A 24,978-nucleotide genomic window follows, 5' to 3' on the forward strand; every position below is an offset into this window, starting at 1 on the left:
AAAAATTGTTGGAAACCAACAAAGAGTTCAATATAGTTTAGAGATAGATATTTAAAACCAAAGCGCGACAACTGACAAGAAAGGTCTCTAATTGAAAAGGAAATGGCACATGCCTTTACCTTCACAGGTAGCAGTGCACGAGTTCTGCTCAGGTTCTGGAGAAATTGGTTACACAATTCAAAAAGACAGATTCTTTTGAAGTGCAACGTGGCAGAGGGAGGAAAGCAGTTGATCCAATGTCTGTCAAAGACATAATTGCAACACAGCACAACAGATCAAGCAGTATTGTGCAAAAATGCTGCACATGGGGGAACCTCCCCAAACATTGGACATGCTTTGAGCAGTGTGTAAAATTCTACAAAACACCCTGCATTGCTCTCCATACATCATCACCCATGTTAAAGAGTTGCTTCCTGCTAACCTGCCAGCAAGACAAACCTTCAACAGTGTGGATGTGTTGGTAGGATCATTTTTATGCAAGATGGTACTCCTCTGCACATTGTAGTCAGTTAAGCAGCTGCTGCAGAGGAATTTCAGAAATGCTAGAATTATCAGCCATCATTTCCCTAGAGTCTGACCATCCCAATCTTCTGATCTTAAACCGTGCAGTTTCTGTTTGTGGGATTATCTGAGAGGTGTTGTGTTCAATGCTCGAATGTAGTTGAAACGAAGGCATGCACTGAGCAACATATTCTAAATGTCTCCCGAGACACTCCAATCTGTTGTGCAATATGCTGTTTCTCAATTTCAACTTGGGGCAGAAAACAGTAGACAGCATATTGAACATGGCTTGTTTTGGTATCATAACAATTAGAAACCAACGTCATTTTACTTTTGATGCAGTTTTTGGCCACATGACAATTAAAAACTGATTTTTTCCATCCGATGTGGTACGACTTTGATATGGTGTTTTTTGTTGAGCGCCAAACTTATGCAGTCATGCACTTTGAACAGTATGGATGGTGTGACATGCAGCTCAAACCACAGCTGTCACACTGCGATTCCATCTGTCATTTGTAGAATTTTCATGAACTATGTGTGTGTGTGTGTGTGTGTGTGTGTGTGTGTGTGTGTGTGGGTGTGTAATACACAGTTCAAACTTTCATATCATTCTGACCAGGGGTTCTCTTCCTACAGCATTTTGAAACTGAAACTTTAATTATGGACACCCTGTAGATTACAGTTAAAAGTAACTCAACGAAGCTTTTTTCTGCAAATAAATACAGTGTGTTTCACAGTTCTTATTACAGGCTTTTATAGGTTGCAAAAAGAACTTAGCAGATAAAGTTCTGATAAGAAGTCAATGACTGGACTGTACCATTTGAATGTCAAATAAGATTAAAGATTGAATCACTTTCAAATCTCCCAATTAGTGGTATGCACACTGCAGAGACAGTGAGTTCTGACCTACGTGCTCTATTAGAGCCCACTGCACCGGCAATGTTTCCAGTACTCATCATCAGGTTCTTGTTTATGCAATGAAGGACGTGCTCTTCAAAGTCGAGATTGCGACACGTCCACAGAGAACCATAATTGACCCTCTTAGCAGTGACATAATAGTTTCTCACAGCCATTGTTGTAGTCAGATGAAAATGGTATGTGATGTCATAACTACAACAGGGACTGTCTTCTCAGTCTGTGTACGTGCGCACCATGAAGAAGAAAATTTAAAAGTGATGTGATATTCAAACTTATTTTATATCCAAATATTACATTTCAGGACATGGGTTCCCAATCAAAATTATATCCACCAACCACTAGAAGCTAGTAACAGAAACTGTGAAACATAGTGAATATGAAAATTGATCTATGTAACTATTCCATTCTGTGGACACCTGGTCCCATCAAGATTACAGCTAAACTCAGCTGATAAACACACAGCCATAAATAAATATCTTCTGCATGCTATAAAAATATTAATGATAGTGTAGTTGATGGTACCTGCAACAGTTCGACCTCTTGGAAAGTCACTTCCAGCTGCCAGCCTACCTCCTCTTCCTCCTTGCTGGTCTGCTATATTGTTTGAATTTGACATTCCCATTTCAAGATTAAGAGCTTTCTTATGTGTACTATCCAGTGAGTTTAATATCTGCTCAGCATTTTCATGAAAATGGAGCCGGAAATGCCAGAAAGCCCTACATACAAACAACAAAAGCAAACAATTATATACAAAGTACACAACACATGCAAAACATAAAAAGAAGATACAGAACATAGATGTGCACGTAACTTACATGTACAGATACAACACTCATTTCACAGTCTGCATCACATTCTTTATCATGCACTAATAAATGAAGTTTACGTTACTCTTTACAAAGGGAGAAAAGAAAGGAAAACAACAAAGAAAAACAGAAAATGCAGAAAGAAAGAATTAAAGCTGCCCAAAAAATAACAACAGAAACTGGGAATAATATTCTCTAATAATGAAAAACTGAAGCTGCAATGCTATAGTGAATAAATGAGTGATATTCAATAGAAAGTACTGAAAATCCTACAGATCAAGACAAAAGATATGCAACACTATGTGCAATTCAGCTGAACATATTTGGAGTGGCTCATAATTCATGTTACACACTTCTAAAGATTGTAGAGGAAGCTTAGTAGATCAAGTTTACATAGGAATCCGCATCCGGAATCATCATACAACGAAGCAACAGAGTATTTAAGTTATATGTGCCAGGGTCTTTAAATGTATGTATGTACATGGTGATTCCATGATGATGTTACAGGAGATGGATAAACACATCAATCTGAGGCAATGGTCCCTGTACCAAAAATGAATTAGTCGAAAGTTACAAATGAAAATTATTCTGATGCCTCTGACTGTGGTATACATGTACCAGTACTGTTGTTGCTAAGATTGTAGGGTAAGCATCTTTCAGAGGTGGTAGTATATACAAAGACAAGAAAAATTGTCTAGTCAACATGGGCTCTAATATGCGTCGCTGAGGATCTATGAGCACTTGTTCATCTTTGCTGTTGTGAAACACATCTCCTTCCCCAACATTGCAAAGGTAAAACAAATATGACAATTTGTTTCTCTCTTTCTTTATTTTTCCATCTATTTTATGTTTCCTGTGACAAAAATTTTATTGGAGAAAAACAGCCTTTTAAGAATGATGCAGAATGAAACCAGACTCAATCAAATGACTTACAAAGTAGGTGAGAGCATTATCCTCATTTATGTATTACCTCTTTTAGAAAAATATTTGAACCAATCTAGTATATTTAAAATAGTATACAATGAGTTACATGATGTTAGATGCATGCCAAATACAATCTGAGACTAATCATTAATACTCATCTTACTGTTATGACATATCTTAAGCATAATAACTTCACCTAGTGTGTCATGAAATAACTAAATTACCGTTGTTGTGCACAGTTGCAGGATGAATAAATTAAGACAGTACAAATATAGTTCATCAGGAGAGTTTAACTATCATAGTAACTTCTGCAGTTGCAGTTTAGCATTGACTACCCTTTTTCTGGATTGGTTTTGGCTGTGACATGCCATCCAAAGTGAGATATTGTTGAGTCAAGAGGCATACTAGTCAATGCATAGCTACGGTTTCAACTGAACTGCCTAATGGCAAAATTATATGTGTTACACAATGTAATATCACAGTGATTTAAGTCAAAGAGATATTTCCCATTTTAGGCCTCACGACAAAACATTAATGGAAAGGGCATAAAAATCAGATGAGAAATGTTAGTTCAGACATCCAGTGTAACTAGGAGGTTGCCCACTCTACACACAGTAGTAAGTATCTAGCAACTTTTCTGGGTGTCTTATAAACACATATCTGTTGGGTGGAACTAACTTACTAACAAGGGTGTGCTGGAAAGTAATGCCTCCAAATTTTTTATTCTGCTCTCAATACTAGATGTGGTATTACATGTCATGTATATTACTCAGTCGTTCCCGCTTCGTTGACAAAAACTGCAACCGTATGTCGCTAGAGGGCTCTGAATTGTAGTGCATAACAAAAGATTGTGTAACGTAACTGTGTACGTCAATACATGTGAAACGACGTGCTGTAATCAAGTTTCGAACTCGAAGAGTTTGTCCATACATGGAGCACCATCTCCTTCAGTATGACAATGCCAGACCACAGATGAGTGCCGAGACATCTGCAACAATTCGATACCTAGGGTTCACTATGATAAATCATCCTCCACGCACTCCCGACTTGCCTCATTCCATTTTCATGTGGTTCCAAAACATATTCGATAACTTCGCTTTGATAGTGATGAAGCAGAGGTGAGATAGTGGCTCTGTCAACAAAGTCAAACATTCTCATGGTGATGTCAACAAGCTCGTCTTTCGTTGGGAGAAATGTGTTCATCACCAGGGTGGCTACGTTAAGACATAAATATATTGACGTGAAGAATAAAGGTGTAGAATGTTAATCAAATTTGTTTTATTTAAAAACCTTTAAGAGTTAACACACAAAAAAAAATCAGAGACATTACTTTTCAGCACCCCCTTGTAGTGATAATAATCAGAATACCACATCGATGTAGGCAACAATACATAGTATCTAAATGCTTAAATCAGTTATGTCCAAAATTGCGCATTAATTTCAATTGTCATGAGGACTTTTTATAAGGAAATTGAACACAAAGATTTCTTAAGGGTTACATTAATGCTTAGATGTTGCAATACGAGAGGAAAAATTCACAGCAAACAGCTTTACAGACTGACGGACTTATTTTGGAATACATAAATTATGTGTATAAAAATACAAGTTTCATTAGAGATGTATATCAAAAACTTCTCAATAATAGCATGCTGACTATCACAGAATACAACTCCAATGAAGCATTACTTGTATAATTCACTTTCACCTAAGGGAAATATAACAATAAGCAAAGGATAAGGATAAGGACAAGTAACTATGAGATTTCACACTAAGAGATTGAGGGGGGGGGGGGGGGGGGGGGGATTGCACAACTAACTGACATCACCCTTTATTAACACAATGCAGACAGAAAACTTTATGTTTAAATATATGGGGATAATAATGTCAATGTGAACATTTTTGTTGACAAAGTATATGAGGATAGGCTATTCTCACAAGATCAGGTTTCAGGTAAACTTAATCTTGATAGTATTTGACATGTTGACACTGTGTTCCTGACTGGGACTCATATCCACATCTCTGCCATTCATGGGCAGCATGTTTCCAATTGCGCTACCTGAGCACACATCACACACTGGCATAAAGCGTTAATCTGCCACCATCTTCTCAGCATTCTCTTCCAAACTATGCATAGGTTCTCTCATGATCTCATAGGATTAACACGTCCAGGAGGTATGCTCAGATAGCACAAATGACAGTTCACAAAACACAGGCACTTGAGTTTGAGCCCCATTACAGCACACTATTTCGACTTAGCACATGCAATTAGAAAATTCAGTCCCAGATACATAACTCCAGAGGTTAACAGGAAACAAAAATCAAAACAGTTAAACGAGTTGAAGCCTACTACCCATAAATATCAGTACCGTATCTTAATCACTGTATTACTTTGGTTTCATATTCATGGTTTGAGGGTTGTGATTTCTCTTCAGCTGCTCTATAAATACATGGCTGTGATGCAAAAATTTGATGAAAGTCTTTACAATCCTCACACCAACATGGGACATGGTGCATCACAAGAACATACGAGGCCTGAGAGTGAAGCATCAGTAGCATGTGGCACCTCATCGAACCCGTTAAGGAAACTGTCTCAGTTTTCAGAAAACAGTGAAAAGGCTCAACAGCACCCAGTTATTCCACTGACAAACCACATTGGCAACTTTCTGTTAGGCACTGTTTTTTTTTAGAGGTAGAGCCACATGGAAAAGCACTATATGAGAAAGAAGGAGCTCTGAACAATTCAATGTTTGGTGTAGATGAATACAGAAAATCTTAATATGTAACATTTATTTAAGTCTGTTAAACTTTGAAATGGCTGGAGAGTTATAAGGTACGATCAGTGAGAGCCTCTCCGTGAAGAGGTTCTTCAATCACACGGTACAAACACTACATCTCCTCTTAAATAGAATGTACACTGCCACAGCAACCAAATGTGGAGAGTGCCTGTGTCATTAGCCATGTTTCCATAACAGACCTCTTTTAAGTGATTACAGTCTTGGCATGCATTGTAACAATGCACATTATCATGTATTCACTGCTAGTAAAGCCGCAGTTTAAAGTTGTGAAATTCCCCCCCCCCCCCCCCCCCCCCCAAAAAAAAAAAAAAATCTCTCTGCCTCCAGGAGGTTTATAGTCTGCTGAAAAGTACAGTTTCCTGTTATGGACCTGGTAGTGTATCTGTGCAAGGAGCAACTTGTCACACAGAGACCACACTGTGCAAGGAGCAACTTGTCACACAGAGACCACAGCTACTGAGCGGCATTGCATGCCGGACCTTGGTGTGTACTTGGCCTGCAGGAGGGACAGCAATAATGTATGACAGACAATCCTGAGTGCGAGGAAGTTTATAACTCAACAGGACATGGAGTTAGCAAATATTGACAAACTAAGCATTACTCTACAAATTCTTTTAGAAGAAACTGTGTGTGTGTGTGTGTGTGTGTGTGTGTGTGTGTGTGTGTGTGTGTGTGTGTGGTCGTTTGGAAATAGGGGGGAGGGGTGGGGGTATATAAGAGAAATATTAAATTGGTGAGTTAAACAATAGCTGGTAAGTCAAATGTAAGGCTATATTCAGGGTAAATTTTGCAGAATGCCATGACATTGTTATATTTCTACTGGGGATACTTTGCTCCAATGCATGATTTGACTTTGCTGGAAGGTCACTCAAGACTACAGTTAAGTGTGTAAGCAGTGTCTATGAGTCAGAGCTATTGCCACTAATGTCTGGCCCAGTCGAACTATTGACTTCAAGTAATGTAACTCCCTCCCATCACAAATATTGACATTTCATCTCATACATGTGTGAGTCTCCTGATGCCAATGCATCATCCATGCACTGTCTGGTGATGGAAAGTACAACAGTGCTACTACAAAATCTGCCTTCCCATGTTCAGTTTGTTTCAAATTAATATAAAATTACTGTTTAATGAAGTAGGAAAACAACAAATATAAAATGTGTGTACCACATCTCCAGGATGGTTGTTCCTGAAAAGGCACACAATCAGATCTTTGGGTGGTCACTTACCCCAAGAGAACTACACAATCAATCAAATCAAGATAGGAGGATGAAAATGGGAAGCATTTTTATTGAGGATTGCTGCAGGTAATGTGAAAACGATGAATAAGAAAGTTGGACAACATGAAGAGAGAAATAGAGAGACATTTTGTAAGTCTTGTAGGGTTTAGTGAGGTTCAATGGGAAGGAGAATCTGAATGTTGAGAAGACAATTTATGAAGGATCGAAAGGAAGGCAAATGGAGTTGGAGTTACATCAAAGAAACAGTTAAACATGAACATAGTTAGGGGTATTCAAATTAGTGACAGAGTGTTAACAGAGAAATTAAACAGTAACTTTGTGAATACATTGATTATTAAAGTCTTCATGCCAACAAGAAATGCAAATGAAGAGGAAGTGGAAAAAGTATGTGAGCAGACTGGGGAAGTCTGTGAAGAAAATTGGAAAAGACAATTAACAACTGTAATGATGGGAGATTGGAATAGTATAGTGGAAAGATGAGGAGTAATATAGTTGGAGACAATGGACTGGAAAAGACCAATGAAAGGAGTGGAAACCTAATAGGTTTAAGTAACATCAACAGATAGCATCTGAAGAAGGCAACGAGTTACATGGCCGAAATATTGTGCCAGAGCGACACAAACATCCGGCAGTAGACCCGATTATTCCACATGTCAAGATCTCGCCGGGAAAGCCTGAAGAGTTACATATGAAGACTCTACGGGGAGGAGATGTACCTTAATATTAAGAAGATGGATAAGCTTCGACAGAGGAAGGGGAGGATGCTGAGTTCTCTGTTTCCTTCTGAGATGCCGAGAGGGGGATGTAGTTCCTGTCTTCGCCAGGTTGAAGCATCATGTCAACACCAGAACGGCGAACAGAATGGAACACCGTGCCAGCCTCGCACTGGTAAGAGAAAGAGTGCGTGACATGCACCACTGCCTAGATGTAATGTCCAGGGAGTTGCTGTATCTCCACCTTTCCATAGCAGCTACCCTGACCCGAGAAGACTGGGACCAGGTTGATGGTGCCTCTTGGTCCTTGGCTGAATGCACCACGAGGAAATCAACAGCATGTCAACAGGCGAAGTTTGAGCGCCTTAACAAGAAGGTACAACAGGATGGGTACGCACGGACTGTGGTCAACCTGAGCGACAAACAGCCCGATGAGGCCACCTCAAAAGCACTCAGCAAGGGCCTCAACTTTGCAGTGACTCCCAGAAGCATACCTGTTGCAGCCTTCATCAGTTCGGTTGAGCAGGTCGTCCATATACTACCTTCCAACGTGTCTGAAGAGATCCGCAGGGAGACCTGCAGGGCACTCACCAAGACGTAGCCCCCCAAATCCAACATCTTGAGCGAGGAGAGGGTGGCCCTCAGGCAGCTATGGGAGGATGACAGCATTGTAGTTCTGCCAGCTGATAAGGGTAACTCCACGGTCATCTTAAACAAGTTGGAGTATGATAGGAAGGTGCAACAACTTCTGGAAGGCACTGCTTACAAACCACTAGATGGCGACCCCACTGACAAGGTGGACAAGACGACCTATTGTCAGTAACATCGGTGCAGCGACATACCCCACTGCGCAATACCTGCAGAAGATATTGGCACCATATGTGGGCAAATATGCACACCACATTCGGAACTCTGAGGACTTCCTACAACCGCTAAGGCAGCTACACACCGTGGACTCTGACATCATGGTCAGTTTCGATGTGGTGTCGCTCTTCACATGAGTGCCACTCACCGATTCACTCAAGACCATTGGAGAGAAGTTTGATGGTGCCCTGCTCTACCTGTTCAAGCATGTACCGACCTCAACATATTTTCTTTATGGGGGTCAATTTTATGAGCAAACGGAAGGAGTGGCAATGGGCAGCCCTTTATCACCAGTGGTAGCCAACCTTTTCATGGAAAGGTACGAAGAGGAGGCACTTGCATCAGCCACTTACCAACCCAAATGCTTTCTTAGGTATGTCGATGACACTTTTGTCACTTGGCCCCATGGCAGGGAGAAGCTAGATGACTTTTGGAACATCTAAATTCATGCCACCCAAGTATAAAATTTACTATGGATCTAGAGAAGGATGGACAGCTCCCATTCTTGGATGTCCTGGTCAAGAGGAAGGCAGATGGCACTCTGGCGCACAGTGTGTATCGTAAGCCCACCCACACTGACTTATACCTTCAAGCCAATAACACCACCCCGCACAGAAAAACGGAGTCTTGAAAACATTAGTTCACAGGGCTTGGGCTCTGTCAGATACAGAAAGTCTGGCCACAGAGATAGAACATCTACAGCTGGTGTTCAGCAGAAATGGATACTCCTCCACAGACATCCAAAGGGCACTTCGTGCTACCAGCCAACCACAGAGTACAGAAGAGGAGCCAGAGGAGGCGAAGAAGGTGGCATACCTGCCATATGCTGGACCTATTTCTGCGAAGATCAGCAGAATTATCTCAAAATACGATATAAAGAGTATCTTCTGCCCACCCTCCAAAATTGGGACAATGCTAGGGAGTGTGAAGGACAACCTGGGGCTACGTAAACCAGGCATTTATAACTTCCCGTGCCAGTGTGGAAAATCATACATTGGCCAGACAACCAAGACAGTGGACGTCAGGTGCAAAGAACACCAGAGGCACACCAGACTCGGACAGGCAACCAAATCTGCCATAGCAGAGCACTGTCTGGAGCTCGGTCACTCGATGGACTATAACAACACCAAAATTGTGACACAGACTCCAAGATTTTGGGACAGTGTCATAAAGGAGGCCATCGAGATGAAGGTCACAGACAACCTAAAAACCGAGACAGCGGTTACCAGCTCAGCTCGGCACGGAGTCCGGCTCTGGAGCTTATCAGGGACCAACGAAAGGAACCAAGAAACTCCTCAAGAAGTAGTAACACCGCAACAGGAGCAGCGCCAGGCGGGTGCGGACCGCGAACGGAATGCCCGACAAACGACGGGCCTCAGACAGCTGCCACAGATGGAGACCAAGTCGGGCGCGGACATCTGAGGGAGCACCAGGGAAGAGACAACACCTTACAAGCAGCGCCAGGCGGGCGCGGACTGCGAACAGAGCGCCCGACAGGAGATGGCCTCAGACAGCTACCACAACTGCAGATGGTGGATGAGGCGGGCGCGGACGTCTGTGGGAGCACCAGGGAAGTGCCAGCACCAGGGAAGTGCCAGCACCTCAGGAGCAGCACCTAGCGGGCGCAGACCACGAACGGAACGCCAAACACGGGTCCGGCCCCAGACAGCTGCCACGACCACAGATGGTGGACGAGCAGGGCGCGGACATCCGTGAGAGCACCAGGGAAGGGCCAAAACCTCAGGAGCAGCACCAGGCGGGCGCGGCCCGCAAACAGAACACCCGTCACAGGACGGGACTCAGACAGCTGCCACAGATGGCGACCAAGTCGGGCGCGGATGTCCAAGGGAGCACTGGGGAAGAGACAACACATTACAGGCAGCACCAGGTGGGCGCGGATGGCAGAGAGAGCACCCAGCGCCCTCTGGGCATAAACACTGGACAAGATCCTCCAATACGGCAGTCTCAGGTAGCACCTGAAGAAGGCAACAAGTTATGTGGCCGAAATATTGTGCCAGAGCGACACAAACATCCAGCAGTAGACCCAATTATTCCACATGTCAACATCAACAAAGATTACACACATTAAACGCTCCAGGTGATACTGCTAAATATAAAATAAACTTTGTCATTATCACAGATTCAAAGACAAACATGGCAAAAACCTTTCCAGGTGCTGATGCTGATATGGAACATAATTTACTTGTAGCAGATATTATGACAAGATTAAAGCAAATTAAAAAAGACTACAGATAAAGAAATGAGATGTTGAGAAACAAAAATGTTAACTTTTAAGAAAGAGTATACTGTACGTCAAAAATAAATAGGAACATGTAAGGAAACCTGCAGAAGCCACTGAAGAGTGAAACATCATTAGAAATACATATTGGAAGGAACAGAGAAAGATACTGGAGAGGAGAAAAGAGCAAGAATTAAGAAAGAGTGGATAACAGTGAGTATGCTGCATATAATGGATAAGTGCAAGAACTGTTAAGATGACAATTTAGAAAGGCAGCAGGCAGTACAGAAAACTGAACAATGAAGTAAGAAAGTGAACTGAGTAGGCTACAGAAGACTGGATGGGGAAACACTAGAGGAAATAGAAGAATAAGAAAGGAAAGTAAACTGGAAGGAATGTAGAAAACAGTAAAATTCTTACCAAGAAGATAAGTAAGGAAAAAAGGCAAACAAGGAATGTTAAACAAACATAGGAAGAAGACAGTATGCACAGAAGGGGATAAGGAAGTTTGGATTAATTATGTGGCGGAGTTACATGGCGTGCAGGCTGATTACACAATACTGGTTTTGGAAGATGAATGGAAACAAAATGAAGGAGACCGTGGTCCTAAGATATTGAAACTGGAATTGGAGACAGAAATTCAGAAGGTCTGAGAAAACAAAGAATTGGGCTGTGAACAATACCATCTGAGGAAATGAAGTGTTTGGTCCAACTTCAATAACCAGATAGACTGTGGTAGTAAACAGAATTTAGGAATTTGGCATCAAGACATACTTAAGATCGTTCTAGTACATTTATCTAAAAATGTGTAATGCAAAACAATGCAAGTAAGGACTATAGGACAACTAATTTTATCAGTCACGTTACAAAGCCTATAAAAAGAGTTATACTGAGGAGAACTGAAAACAAAATTGAGAAAAATATTGTGGAAGACCAGACTGGGTTCAGAAAGGATAAACGAAGAAGAGATGTTATAGGCTGTCTGAGAATGATTGGAGAACGAATAATGGAAATCAACCAGGAGGTGGGTATTTGGCTCACCGAGTGGGAAGAGGCTTTCAATAGAGTAATTGGAGAATTATGCTGAGAGTTTTAAAAGATGTCCCTGGTAAGATAGAAAGTTAATAAAGTAGATGTATAGAAAGCAAAAAGTAACAGAGACAGAAGAGACAAGCACTGCAAGGATCCTCACTAACACCAATGCTATTCAACATACATATATGGAGAAAATTGATAGTTAAGTCCACAGAGGAGGCAAAAAGCATAGTAGTTGGAGGAGAAATGATAAATGTTATAAAATACGTGTCTAATCAAGCAGTACTGGCAGAATCAGAAAAGAAGCTACAGAAGAAGTTGAAGAGTATTCCTAGAAGTGGCAAGGAATATGAAATGAGGATAAATAAAGGAAAGACAAAGTGATGACAATAAGCAAGAAGGGAGCTCCAGTTAACATATTCCTAGACAGAAAAAAGATAGAACAAGTAAAATCCTGGGAAGTTTAATGACATGCAATGGAAACCGTACAGAAGAAATGAGGAGAAGGATACCTATGGGAAAGAGAACATCTAAAACATGAAACACTATCATCATCTAACAGAATTCCAGTGTAGCTGAGGAAAAGATTTGCTAGATATTATGTCTGTATCGCAGTGATATACAGCAGTGAATCACGTACAGTTAAAAAGAAAAGATACTGAAAAAGTTTTGAAATGTTGCCACAGAGAAGAACGCTGAAAGTGAAGTGGACCGACGGACTTAAGAATGAAGAAGTAATGAAGAAAACATGGAATGGAAGAAGATTATCAGAAGTGATCAAAAAAGAGAGAAAAGTCTTGGCTGGAGCATGTACTGCTTAGGAATTGTGTGCAACAAAGACTTACAGAGGGAAAAAAATGGAAGAATTGAGAGGAAGAGGTTGGAAGAGAATGAGCCTAATGTTTGACATCAGAAGAGGATGAACACACAAACAGTTGAAGGAAGATGCTCAGAACAGGACACGATGATGAGTCTCCAGTTGATTGGTTGGTTTGTTGGGGGAAGCAGACCAGACAGCGAGGTCATCGGTCTCATCAGATTAGGGAACGATGGGGAAGGAAGTCGGCCGTGCCCTTTGAAAGGAACCATCCCGGCATTTGCCTGGAGCGATTTAGGGAAATCACGGAAAACCTAAATCAGGATGGCCGGACACGGGATTGAACCGTCGTCCTCCCGAATGCGAGTCCAGTGTCTAACCACTGCGCCACCTCGCTCGGTGTCTCCAGTTGAGAACTGCTGTGAGATTGACACAAAGAAGAAGAAGAAGAAGACCATGTCCAAGCGCAGCAGAGCCGTATTAAGGGTGTTCTAGGTTGTAACAAGGTGGAATAGCCATGGGTGGAGAGTAGAAGTGGATGAAGATCATGCACTTTCCTCCATCACTGGTCTGCAAACTCAAGAGTGAACAGGTGTTTCCCCACTCCTCTACCCCACATCATCACAAGAAGCAATTGCAGGGTGTTTCAAAAAGTTATACCAATCCTCCACAGCACGCCTTATGAATCACTGGTGGTGCATTGTGCCAACAAGTCTGGTGATGTTCATGCCTAATTTGTCATAGCAAGGAGAAGAAGTGCAGCTTCAAGTCTCTTTGTACTAGGAGAATCTCCTATTTTCCAAAAAAGGGTAAGATGATGACATCGTTGAATGTGTGCATTTCAAAGAGGAAGTAGATGAAGGTGAAGCACCAAAACCCATTACAATCCTAGATTGTAATGCAACTAAATCAGATGTAGACACAGTGGACAAATTAGGCAGGACCTACATTACAACCTTTATGACAAGAAAATGAGCCATTGTAATTTTTTTTACATTATTTTGTACATTAGTGTCCTCAACAGCTTCATAATTTGGTTGTACTTAAATCATGATTGGGAGAAAGGAACCAACTACGAAAGAAGAATTTCTTCTCGGTCAGGGAACATCTCTAGTACAGAAAACAGAAGTTAGTAGGGTGTTCCAACTCCCTTTAAATACCTCCACCCTCAGCCTTCTTACACCCCCAGAACGCAATTTATCTCTTGATATGGTTCTAATGCACTTAGAAATGGTTCACATTTTAACATTTGTTCTTAATCCATTTTGTTTAAAAGTAAACAGTATTTTTATAACATTAAAACACTATTTTTAGTAATCTGCAGTTTTTCCATCCCAGCCAATGTAGTAACCATTAGCCCTAGAGAAACAACTGTATAGGATCTTTTTTTTAATTTTGAACTGGAACACGTTTTCACTAGAAGCACCAGTTCTCAAGAAAAATGAAAACAAGTAACCTTTATTCCCCCCACCCACCTGCCCAATCATACTCCACCAGTGAAGATTTTCAGTGTGTGTTCATGACACTCCCTCCAATCACTGTAAAAATATTTGCAACTATATCATTTTTGCCACTATTTGGTCTTCATTACTTGGGCTATAGTATAGGGAAGTGGGAAAGGAAATTGGCTGTATCTCTTTCAAACAGACCGCAATCCGTAATTGATTTATGGAAACTATGGAAAATATACACCTGGGATGCTAATTCCATGCCATAACCATTGTGCTCCAAATATTGACAGATAATTTGTATGTCTTTTCCTTACAAGATTACACATACTCCATAAAAAGTAAATGAAACCTGTTACTGCAAAATCTGTTCAGACCACGGGGGAAAGATTCTAGTAACCATGTATGAAAAGAAAGAGTAGATGATGATTATGATGATGATGTAAGGCATTCAGGGTCTGTCTTTTTGTACCACTGTTTACTTTTTGGCCTTTATTTTCATGATCTGAGACCAAATACCACTAATTCAGCTGAACTACAAAGAAACTCTTTATAATGTTCACCATTGTTTCTTGTAAGAAGGTTGTCAATAATGTATGTTACACCTAATAAAAATAAATACATCTTCCCGAAACACATTTATTTTTCTCTTTGAAATGTTGGGGGAAAAAAGAAAGAAGAGGAAGAAGAAGAATGAGGAGGAAAGGGGGGGGGGGGGGGACCATACTCCATCCTTTCATTTTATAATTTTGTTTCATAACAATTCCACATTATGCCAGTCTCAGACCTATGTATCATATGGAAACAGGAACACTGCTGAAAGTTTTAATGTATTCAATACATTCCTTACTTTGGGGAACTGTTGACTAAAAGACAAACAGATGCATGTCCTATTTTAGTCTAAGCTTTGGCTTTATTTCCTGACGACTTTGATTCGCCTGTTGACTTCAGGTGGTTTCAAAAGCATTAAAATGAATGAATATAGTTCCATTTTTACTTTGTAATAAGCCTTCCCCATCAAGAGTGGGAGAATTGTTAACACAACACAGGTGAAATATTTTCAAATATGAAAAGTACAATAGCTTTTAATTGCTTTTTATATGTCCAAGTCCTCAATAATCTTAATTTCTGGTACTTGACAACATTGATCAATTAATTTAAAAATAATGTTGCAGCTCATTAGCTATGTGTTTTCCAAAGTTAGTGTCTGAGCTCTTTGAGTACACAATTGTTGATCTGGCATGACTGGTATTATAGTAATTGGCATACGGCAATGCATCAGAGAACCTTTTGGAACACAGCATATAAAATGCATTAATGAAAAATTTTTAACACTGCTGTACAATTGGTATATGAGGCACAAATGAAAGTTTTACTATGAGAAGAATAGTCTGACATCTAATCTCTGACTGAGAAGTACTAAATGATATTTACCAGTGACTGAACATAATGCATGAACACTGCTCCTACATCATGGAGTTGTAGAAAGCAAAATGCTCTCCTTCCTGGTAAGTCTAACCAACCAGTATCACAATAAAATTACCCCAGAGTATGAGTATCTATAATTAAATATAGTATTCACAATACTATAGAAATCCTAACTAGTTTCCCTTTGTAATATATTGTTTCTAATCCCAAATGGAAAAGGTTTTAATAGTTTTATTTAGCACATATTGTTATTGTTATCATCATCATCATCATCATCATCATCATCATAACAACAATATATTAACATTATGACAATATCTTTGTGAGTAGGCTCCACCCGAAGGTCAGAAAGGGGAACTACAGAGTAATTATAATTAAAGTTAAACTTTCAAATGGCTGTGGAAATAACACCACTGGTCAGAATGATGTCAAATTGCAAACAGAATGTTATCAGAGAAGGGGGGAAATGTATGGCCGAAGAAAAATAAATAGTTACAAAATTTACAAAAGATGGCGCTGTAAGCATCATAATTTAATAATGAGCGACTAAAAACGACAAATGAATCATACAACAACGCCTGAGGCATACGTTTGACATTGAACAAAGTGAACTGTTCAATGTGCATGGGTGCACAGGTGTGATATTGTTAGTTATGTAAGCCCATCCAACACAGCAAGGTCATATCACATTGGATGAGAAAAATCAGTTTTTAATTGTCCTGAGGCCAAAAACCACATAAAGCATTAATCAAAATCAAATTCGATTATTAATTTCCATGTGACTGGTGCAAAACATGTTCAGTATGTCCACTATTTTCTGCAACAAGTTGAAATTGAGAAACAGCATGTTCCACAACTGATCAAAGTGTTTCCGGGGTCACGTTCAGAATGTGTTGCGCAATGTGTGACTTCAATGCAGCTAAGAATTCAATGCAGCAATCAGAACACTAAACACAACATGTTTCAGATAGCATCACAGCCAGGAGTCACATGGATTAAGATTAGGTGATCAGGACGACCAGGCTGTAGGGAAATGGTAGCTGATAATTCTAGCATTTCTGAAATGGTGCTTCAGCAACTGCTTAACTGGATTTGCAATGTGTGGAGGTGCGCCATCTTGCATAAAAATGATCCCATCCACACATCCACGCTGTTGGAGAGCTGGAATTATGTAGTTGCACAAAAGACACTCATAGAACTTACCAGTGATGGTACAGGTAACAGGACCGGAAGCACCTGTCTCTTCGAAAAAATATGGCCCCATGATAAATGATGCCGTAAACCTGCACCACACAGTGACCTTTCAGGATGAAGTGGTACTGGTTGATTAGTGTGTGGATTTCCCGATGCCCATATTCGACAGTTCTGTGTATTGACATGTCCTGTCAGATGGAAGTGGGCTTCGTCTGTCCACAAAATCTTCCACGGCCAATCATTGTCCACTTCAATGCGAGCAAGAAATTCTAAAGCAAAGGTGTGCATGGGTGATTTTGAAAGGATAGCAAAGAAGGATTTTACACACAGTACTCACAGGTATTTCCAATGTACGGGCAGTTCTCCGTGCACTACATGTTTGCACACCACCACTAGTCTCCTCCTGCATTGCTGTGGCCACTGCTTTCACTCATATTGAACCAATTCATTTCCTCCCTCTACCAAGGTGCACACCAAAAGAACCCAAATTTTGAATTCATTTTCTCCAGGCCCACGGCAGTCATCGGACCAACGACTTTTTTCAAACCCTTCTGTGCCAGTAACTTCTGCAGAGCAACGTGTGCACAGTCATCATTCTTGTAATACAGCTTTACAAGCAGAGCGTGATCCTGCACTGAGACAGTCATGGCGCATGTCGCAGATGCGCAAGGAGGAAAAGCCGTGTACCCGGCGTGTTCAGACCAACTTTAATGGGTCGTGCACATGACAGGTGTTTCCATTTATGTATTCTGACACATACAGTGCCATCTATTGATCAATTTTCACACTCTTTTATTTCTTCTGCCATTCGTTTTCCTCCTCCTCCGATAACATTCCGTTGCAATTTGATATGATTCTGACCAGAGGGTGTTATTTCTACAGTGTTTGGAAGTTTAATTTAAATTATAATTACCCTGTATTTTCCCTACAAGGATGTCATTTTCATTACACCAAACAGCGGAGCTGCATGCCCACAGGAAAAAGAGTTGCTGTAGTTTCCCCCTGCTTCCAAGCATTCACAGAGCAACAGGAAAACTTCTGTGAAGTTTGGAAGGTAGGAGACACGAGATACTGGCTGAAGTATAGCTGTAAGGATGGGTTGTGAGTTGTGCTTGGATAGCTCAGTTAGAAGAGCACTTGCCCACAAAAGGCAAAGGTCCCAAATTCGAGTCTTGGTCCAGCAAACAGTTTTAATCCGCCAGAAAGTTTCGTATCAGTGGACACTTCTGCCAACATTTATGTCCCAACTATTCTTGTGGTTAGATCAGAACCTCTGTCTACTTTAAATGCAGCAATTAACACCTGTACTTTATCACATTTTCCAAACTAGCAAGCTGCCGTCTCCCCCCCCCCCCCCCCCTCCCCCAATCCAAATTATGCATGCAGTTCTTGTCCGATATGGTGATTCTTGTCCAATATGGTGAAAGCCTTCCCAAATGTTACACCCGTAAAATGGATTTGCCCTATCTGCTATACAAACAATTCTCCTGTACCATGAACTGCCATTTCCCAGCTGTTTTCTACATCACTGTCAACAACCAAGAAAGATTTCTCCTCATTCTGTGCCATCTCACTGACTTTAATAGCTCAATCAATACTCCACTGGGATTTAGACTAATTCTTTGTCCTCTAAAGGGATCGGTATTCTGATACAAATCTTTCCTACAGGTTACAAAGTGCTATTCAGTCATCTATCCAATCTCAAATATTCATTCATCCTAAACTATACCTGATATGAGTATCATGCTCCGTAAGTCATACCTCTCTGCCAATAAAACATGCAACCAATGCATACTTCTGTATCCATCTTGTGAACGTCAAGTTTTACCTCACGATTAGTACAGGAACTAGCAAAACAGTCACCTGTCTGCACTGTGGTGAATACTCAGTTGCAAAGCACAGTGGTGTCGACGTAACAGTTGTTTGCAGTAACTACTATATAACTCACACCATACAGCTGTAACAGCCCCATTGCTAAGCTGTCATGCATTTTTTTGTCATTTTATATATGCAGTAATGTAAATGCAGTTCTGGAACACTGAGCACTACCCATCACTCAATTACCAACACGGCCAAAGACTTTTAGTTCTTCAAGTTTAACCTGGGAGATTTTCTGTACCATTTTGTATTGAACTTAAGGTAAATTGCATCAATTGTTATGCAAAACTGCAAGAGATGTTCTTGTTCTGCTATTATTTTGTGAACTTATGAACAATTAACACTGTCACCTGTGGTGTCAACTGCACAGTAAATACACCTGCTGCATGATTTTGCAAACTGTTTTCTGGCACAGTGGCGGTATATAAAACAGACAACAATCACTAGAGCTTTATACAAGATAACAGTTGACAGCTGTTGTCTCACTACTTCTAATAACCACCTGTGTACTGCCTAAACATCAGGGCAAGTGAAATTGGGCATCTCGCCATGAGACAACATGTAGCTGAATCGGCCACAAATGGCAGCTCACTGCAGCTGTTGCCAAATAAAAAGGGAAACAGAGGGGGGGGGGGGGGGGGGGGGGGCAGATGGAGTACCAAGTAAGAATTTTCATACAACTATTTAGAACTACTGACATCCGTGCCAGGCTAAGTATAGTCATGGTACCACCATACTACTGAAGGTCATAACTGCTCAAACTTTAAGCAAAAGAACAACAACTACCTCATGGGGACTAGTTTTTAGGGAAAGAAGTAAACTTAATAGTACATTTTTGTGTTCAAGCTACCCCCCCCCCCCCCCCCCCCCCCCCCGAGTTTCTTATTTATATCGCAAATTTCCCAAAGATGTCCTCTACATCCTCTACAGATTCCATGGGGAAAATTATAATTTCAGGGGAGACCAGGAGATTTGGGAAATCAAAGATAACCTAAATCTGGATATACACACAGGTATTTGGAACACTTTGCTGTCGAGAAGGAAATCAATAATAGAACCGTCCACACCAACCATTTCCTAAATACAAATACGTGGCTTGTGAAAATAGACAAAGCCCAGAACAAGTCAGTCAGTTAATAAACAGCAGCTTTGCTGTTAAGATCGATTTTCTTCAGTATTTAGGAACTGCAATATGTGACATACCGAAAATATTCATACTTTATCAAGTGCAATGCCTTATTCAGTAGACGAGATTACTTAATTTCCGAAAACAAGTGATTCCATTTCAATGAGACAACTGTTATGCTGTATCAACATAGACAGCATGTGTAACTCTGAAGAGTTTCACCTTCTTCCAGAATATCAAGAGATGTTAACATACAGATGTAGGGACTCATTGTTTAAGACAAATTTATTTTCTGGTTTCATTCAGACAACTAAAATTGAGAATTAACACAAAATGTTTATAAATAATGGACATGTTAGTATGCAACAGGTATAAATCAGTGCAGCTGGTACTCAGATGCTGGGAAATCTATGATAGTCACTGATGGAACAATGTAAGATGAACGGAATGTGCCTTCAACTGAGGGATGTTCTTAATTCTGATTGCACACACAAACCTCTCATTAATTACAGACGCTTGTCTCATACTGTACACCATATTTACTCAATTATGAGAGTTTCTTCCCCCCCCCCCCCCCCCCCCCCCCCATCAAATTTGGCAATTGAAAAATATGTGGCTGTCTTATATTCGCTGATTAAAATATTGCTGCAGTGTTCAACGTTTTTACATTGTTTAACAGATTAATATAGGGGCTGTCTTACATTTACAGATGAAGCTTTGGCTACTAATGTTTTGTACAAATTTATTTACAATGATTTCACTTGAATAGTCTCAAGATTTCCCAATACACCGAAACACTCCACACAGTATCGACATTGCTTGAACAATCACGTGACATTTGACGCGTGGCACTAGTGCAAGGGATATGCAAGAAACTATGAACTAGCCACTACAACAATCTAATGTTCTGCTTAAAAAGTGACAATTTTGTGACACACAGGAGGAAATATCATTAAATTCTGTCAACTTGGAAACTTTTGGGGTATCTGAACAGATTTGCAATAAAAGTTCTTGTACATAAAGGGATACCATACACAAACATTTATGGTGCTTTTTAAGTAAAGGTTACATTCAAAGGCAAAAAGCTTGTCCTTCAAAACACATTACTTGATTCTGAACCCAAATATAAATTCTATTTGGTTATGGGAAACTGTTATGATTCACCAAATGGGTTACAAATGAGAAATTTAGTTGCTGTTCACTTATTACAATACTGGTGAAAAATATCACCAATTTTTAATCAGCTTCAGAACACGATTGCGACATTAATATCAAACGAGAATGAAAATTAAATGAGAATTAAAGGTCTAACAAATAAAATATATCACATTAAATTGACTGCAATTGTTATCATAAGAATAAATTACAGGGAAAAATAGTCATAGTGGAAGTGGCACCAACAGATGTCACTAGATAGCAGGAAGAGTAGAAGTTCAAGAACTGGACTGAACCATGACTGCAATCTTTTATTCATATATATTAGTTGCTGTTGTTACATATGACCTGCACCCTGGAAGATATTGCTGTCCGTGTTTCACTTCTGCTCAAGTACAGCATTACAGAAGGTTGGAGGGAGAACAGTGACATAAGCTTGGCTGAGAACTTCACTGAGTGCAAGTAGGAGTGGTGAGTGGGCAGCAAATTTTGTTCTGCTGCTAATCATGGTTATATGTTTCTGCAGAAGATCACAAAAGTCTAAATTGGGGCCAGTTGCATAGTAATGTATGCTCAACAGCAATGCTGTCAATGCCTACCGTGAGGTATGACGCGAAAAACGGGGTGTGTCAGTTGCTGGTTCTACATAGCCAATGAGAGAGCAGTGGGCAGACGATATATTTGGAAGCAAGAGACATTGTAACATTCTCACATCAGTATAGAAGAGAAATCTGCTGTGTGTTCAGAGCAAAATAACTGTTTTCTCAAGTTCCGCCATAACGATGACCTCAGAAATTGCAACATATTCTTGGAGATATACCCAAATATTTGGGCCAACAAAGATATAATTTTCACAGCTGTCTTGTTATGATTATAATGATGATGATTAAAAATACAGATACCACACAACTGTCTTAAGTATTGTAAAAAAGGTAGTGAAAATATAAATTAATGTAAACAATTTCTTTTTGTTTATTTTATTTCTCCCTGTGCTATCAAAATGTTGACAATGAATAAATGGCGCAAGTGTAGAACAGATGCAATGTTATCTTTTTAGGTAGATACCTTATATCAATAAAAGTTTGGAATTTTGACCAACAGAATATGTTAAGAAATAAATTTTTCCTCAAAGAGCCACATAAAACAAAAAAAGTGGGAGGAAACTGGGGGTGGGGGGGGGTCTCATGTTCAGGTAAATACAGTACTGTATGTTCTAAACACCGTTTTGAAGACAACATGTTACTTCCATACATTAAGTAGTGCACAAGTTGGACACAATGGACCAAGGTGTTGTATCTGTACCCTATGTAATATGTATATATCCAGAACATACAACATGTAAAATGCATCCATTACATACAAAAAAATTTCTATTTTTAGTTAAGTTTAGTGAAACTGAATTATGTTTCACATAATGACCATAATTCCACTTACCTACGGGAACACTGCCGAGCTTCACTGTCTGCATCATACATTCCTTTCCTCAGAGCTTGTTGCAGGTTTGCAACCTGTTTTTCAAGTGTGTGAGCGGGCCAAAGACGAAGAATTAATTCAAGAAACTCACAACATGCTCGTCGGATTTCCCTCGATTTTGATTCCATATTTGATATTATCGCTGGTATCAGTCTGTTTGAGTGAGTGTACCTTATGAGAAAGCGTACTGTTACTAAGCCAGCAGTTGCTATTACCTGTGAATGAATAAATGAAATATAATTGTTAGGTACTCGGAAAATAATAAAATGGATGCTTAGGAACACTCTAGTGAGAAGAAGACTTCTTTGTAAGTTCTACTGATGAGTACATGCTGTCTCCCCTTGCAATTTCATACTATCAGCACAGATTTAATTTTTAATAAAGTATCCAGTCCCGCCCTATTAATGTTATCCAAAATTATAGGCTGTTAATATCTTCTATCAAAATCTCAACCCTTACTCAATGTGTACTTTTAATGCTTCGATTTGTAGTAACTGTACTAAAAAGATGAGTTGCAAATGTCTTTTTTGGAAATAGCTCTTCCATAGTTACATTGTTTATTTTGACAGCAATAGTTTCAAGCCCACTAGCCATTATTTAGCACTCATGCACATTGCCGCCAGTCTAGCTGCCATCGTACTGTTCAGCGCATGCCCACGCGCCCGTGTGGCCCCCCCCCCCCCCCCCTCTCTCTCTCTCTCTCTCTCTCTCTCTCTCACACACACACACACACACACACACACACACACACACACACACACACACACACAGAGAGAGAGAGAGGGGGGGGGGGGACTGATGAGTCTCCTAAGTAATATGATTAAAGCTTGTCTGGCTTCAATGAGCAAGAATACTTAACAACAGGGTTGCAGCCTTCAAACTAGTAGTTACGAAATAACATCAATTCCAATAAGGCAGTAGCTTTGATAAACATTAAGGTGAGTTTGAGAAAGATAGGAACCAAGGATGGGTCACAAAGAATCCAGTTTAAGAGAGACTATAAGGACCGTGCACTAACCAACTGCATCACTGGGACATGGACTGGCCAGTTTTTATCACCCCCCCTCCCCCCGCCCTTCCACATTTCTGTAAATCATTTGACTATTACTTCAACTCTCATCCTAAAAGAATGCTAAAACATAGTCTTTCCACAAAAGTATTGTGTGTATTTCTATTAATACGACTAGGTGCAGCATCTCTTGAAGAGTTCAACTGGTCATAATTATTTCTGTAATTTATTTTTTAATATACTGGATTAAAAACGAAGCAACTTCTCCAAACCGCATATTCCAAAAACACACAACTGGAAACAACAACAACATCCATAATGTTACATATTCTTACACAACACTACATTACATTATTGCTACAAATATAAACGATACACCCTAAACAAAGTTTCATTTACCATCATTTAACATTGCCTCCAAATAAAAAAGGTAACAATACAACAAATATATTATGAAATCATAGTGATGTGACTGACGGCCTTCTCTTACTGATTTCTCCTTTTGTAGTGAGAAATCTACTACTATATGGACAGAAGGCGAGCATGGTAAATCATTATCCTTATGTGAATCACATGGAATGATTCATGTGATATCACATACTGATACCACCCAAGGGTGTCGCGAAGTTGGCAACAGAATTGCAAATTTCCGTTAGACGCCGACAGTGGTCACGCAAAATCTGGTGGAACCAATGGTGTGCACCCACTGAGATCATGCCGCCAGCAACTCTGCACCACTTGTGACCTCTGTTGCCACAAAATATGACAGGTGGCAGCAGCCACTGAACCCACTTGCTCTTGGAGCCTCATTGTTATGACACCATCAATCATTTGGAGTACAGTGAGCCTCATCCTAGTTGTTATTGTATGAGATGGACCTCTTAATTCTTGCTGCCTTATTTGTAATGAGTCTATGTACACTTGGAGAAATACAAGTTAAGTAAATCTTCTGATTACTGTGTTAACTTGTTTGCTAATCATTTATGTTCCTGTCCAGCTTTCCTATGATGACAGTTGCCGTAACACACTGTAGTCCACATCTCCTTACCATTATGTATGAACTTGTGCACAACAATACAAAATCAGAAAAGGTATGGGGCATGGGTACTAATTGTCATCACTGATATTTAATTTGTAAACTGAAGCTGCTAGTAAGGAAGCAAAGGACCATCTCAGCTTACAAGTTGTTTGTTGGAGGGGGGGGGGGGGGGGAATCAGCTCCTTTGGATTTTCGGGACAGCTATAATATCCACACAAACAAAATCAAAACTACTTGGACATACTAGGTAGCTAAATGTTAAACACAGGAAATTCCAAAGAAGAAGTTGGTTTATGAAATTTCTACTTATTGTACATCCTTTTCTTGTTATACTTGTCAAGAATCTTAATATTTAAATAGTTATCTACATGAGGT

At 40.1% G+C, this 24,978-nt stretch overlaps 1 protein-coding gene across 1 annotated transcript in view; it reads right to left on the bottom strand.

Annotated features, from left to right (window-relative positions):
• Nucleotides 1-24,978, bottom strand: part of LOC126471163 (uncharacterized) — a 253,999-nt gene that overhangs the window by 138,136 nt on the left and 90,885 nt on the right. Inside the window, 2 exon segments of the mRNA XM_050099266.1 lie at nucleotides 1,942-2,135; nucleotides 22,517-22,770. Coding sequence (XP_049955223.1) covers nucleotides 1,942-2,135; nucleotides 22,517-22,770 — 448 coding nt within the window.

This window comes from Schistocerca serialis, chromosome 3 (assembly GCF_023864345.2).
Source record: "Schistocerca serialis cubense isolate TAMUIC-IGC-003099 chromosome 3, iqSchSeri2.2, whole genome shotgun sequence".
In the NCBI taxonomy this organism is placed as follows: domain Eukaryota; kingdom Metazoa; phylum Arthropoda; class Insecta; order Orthoptera; family Acrididae; genus Schistocerca; species Schistocerca serialis.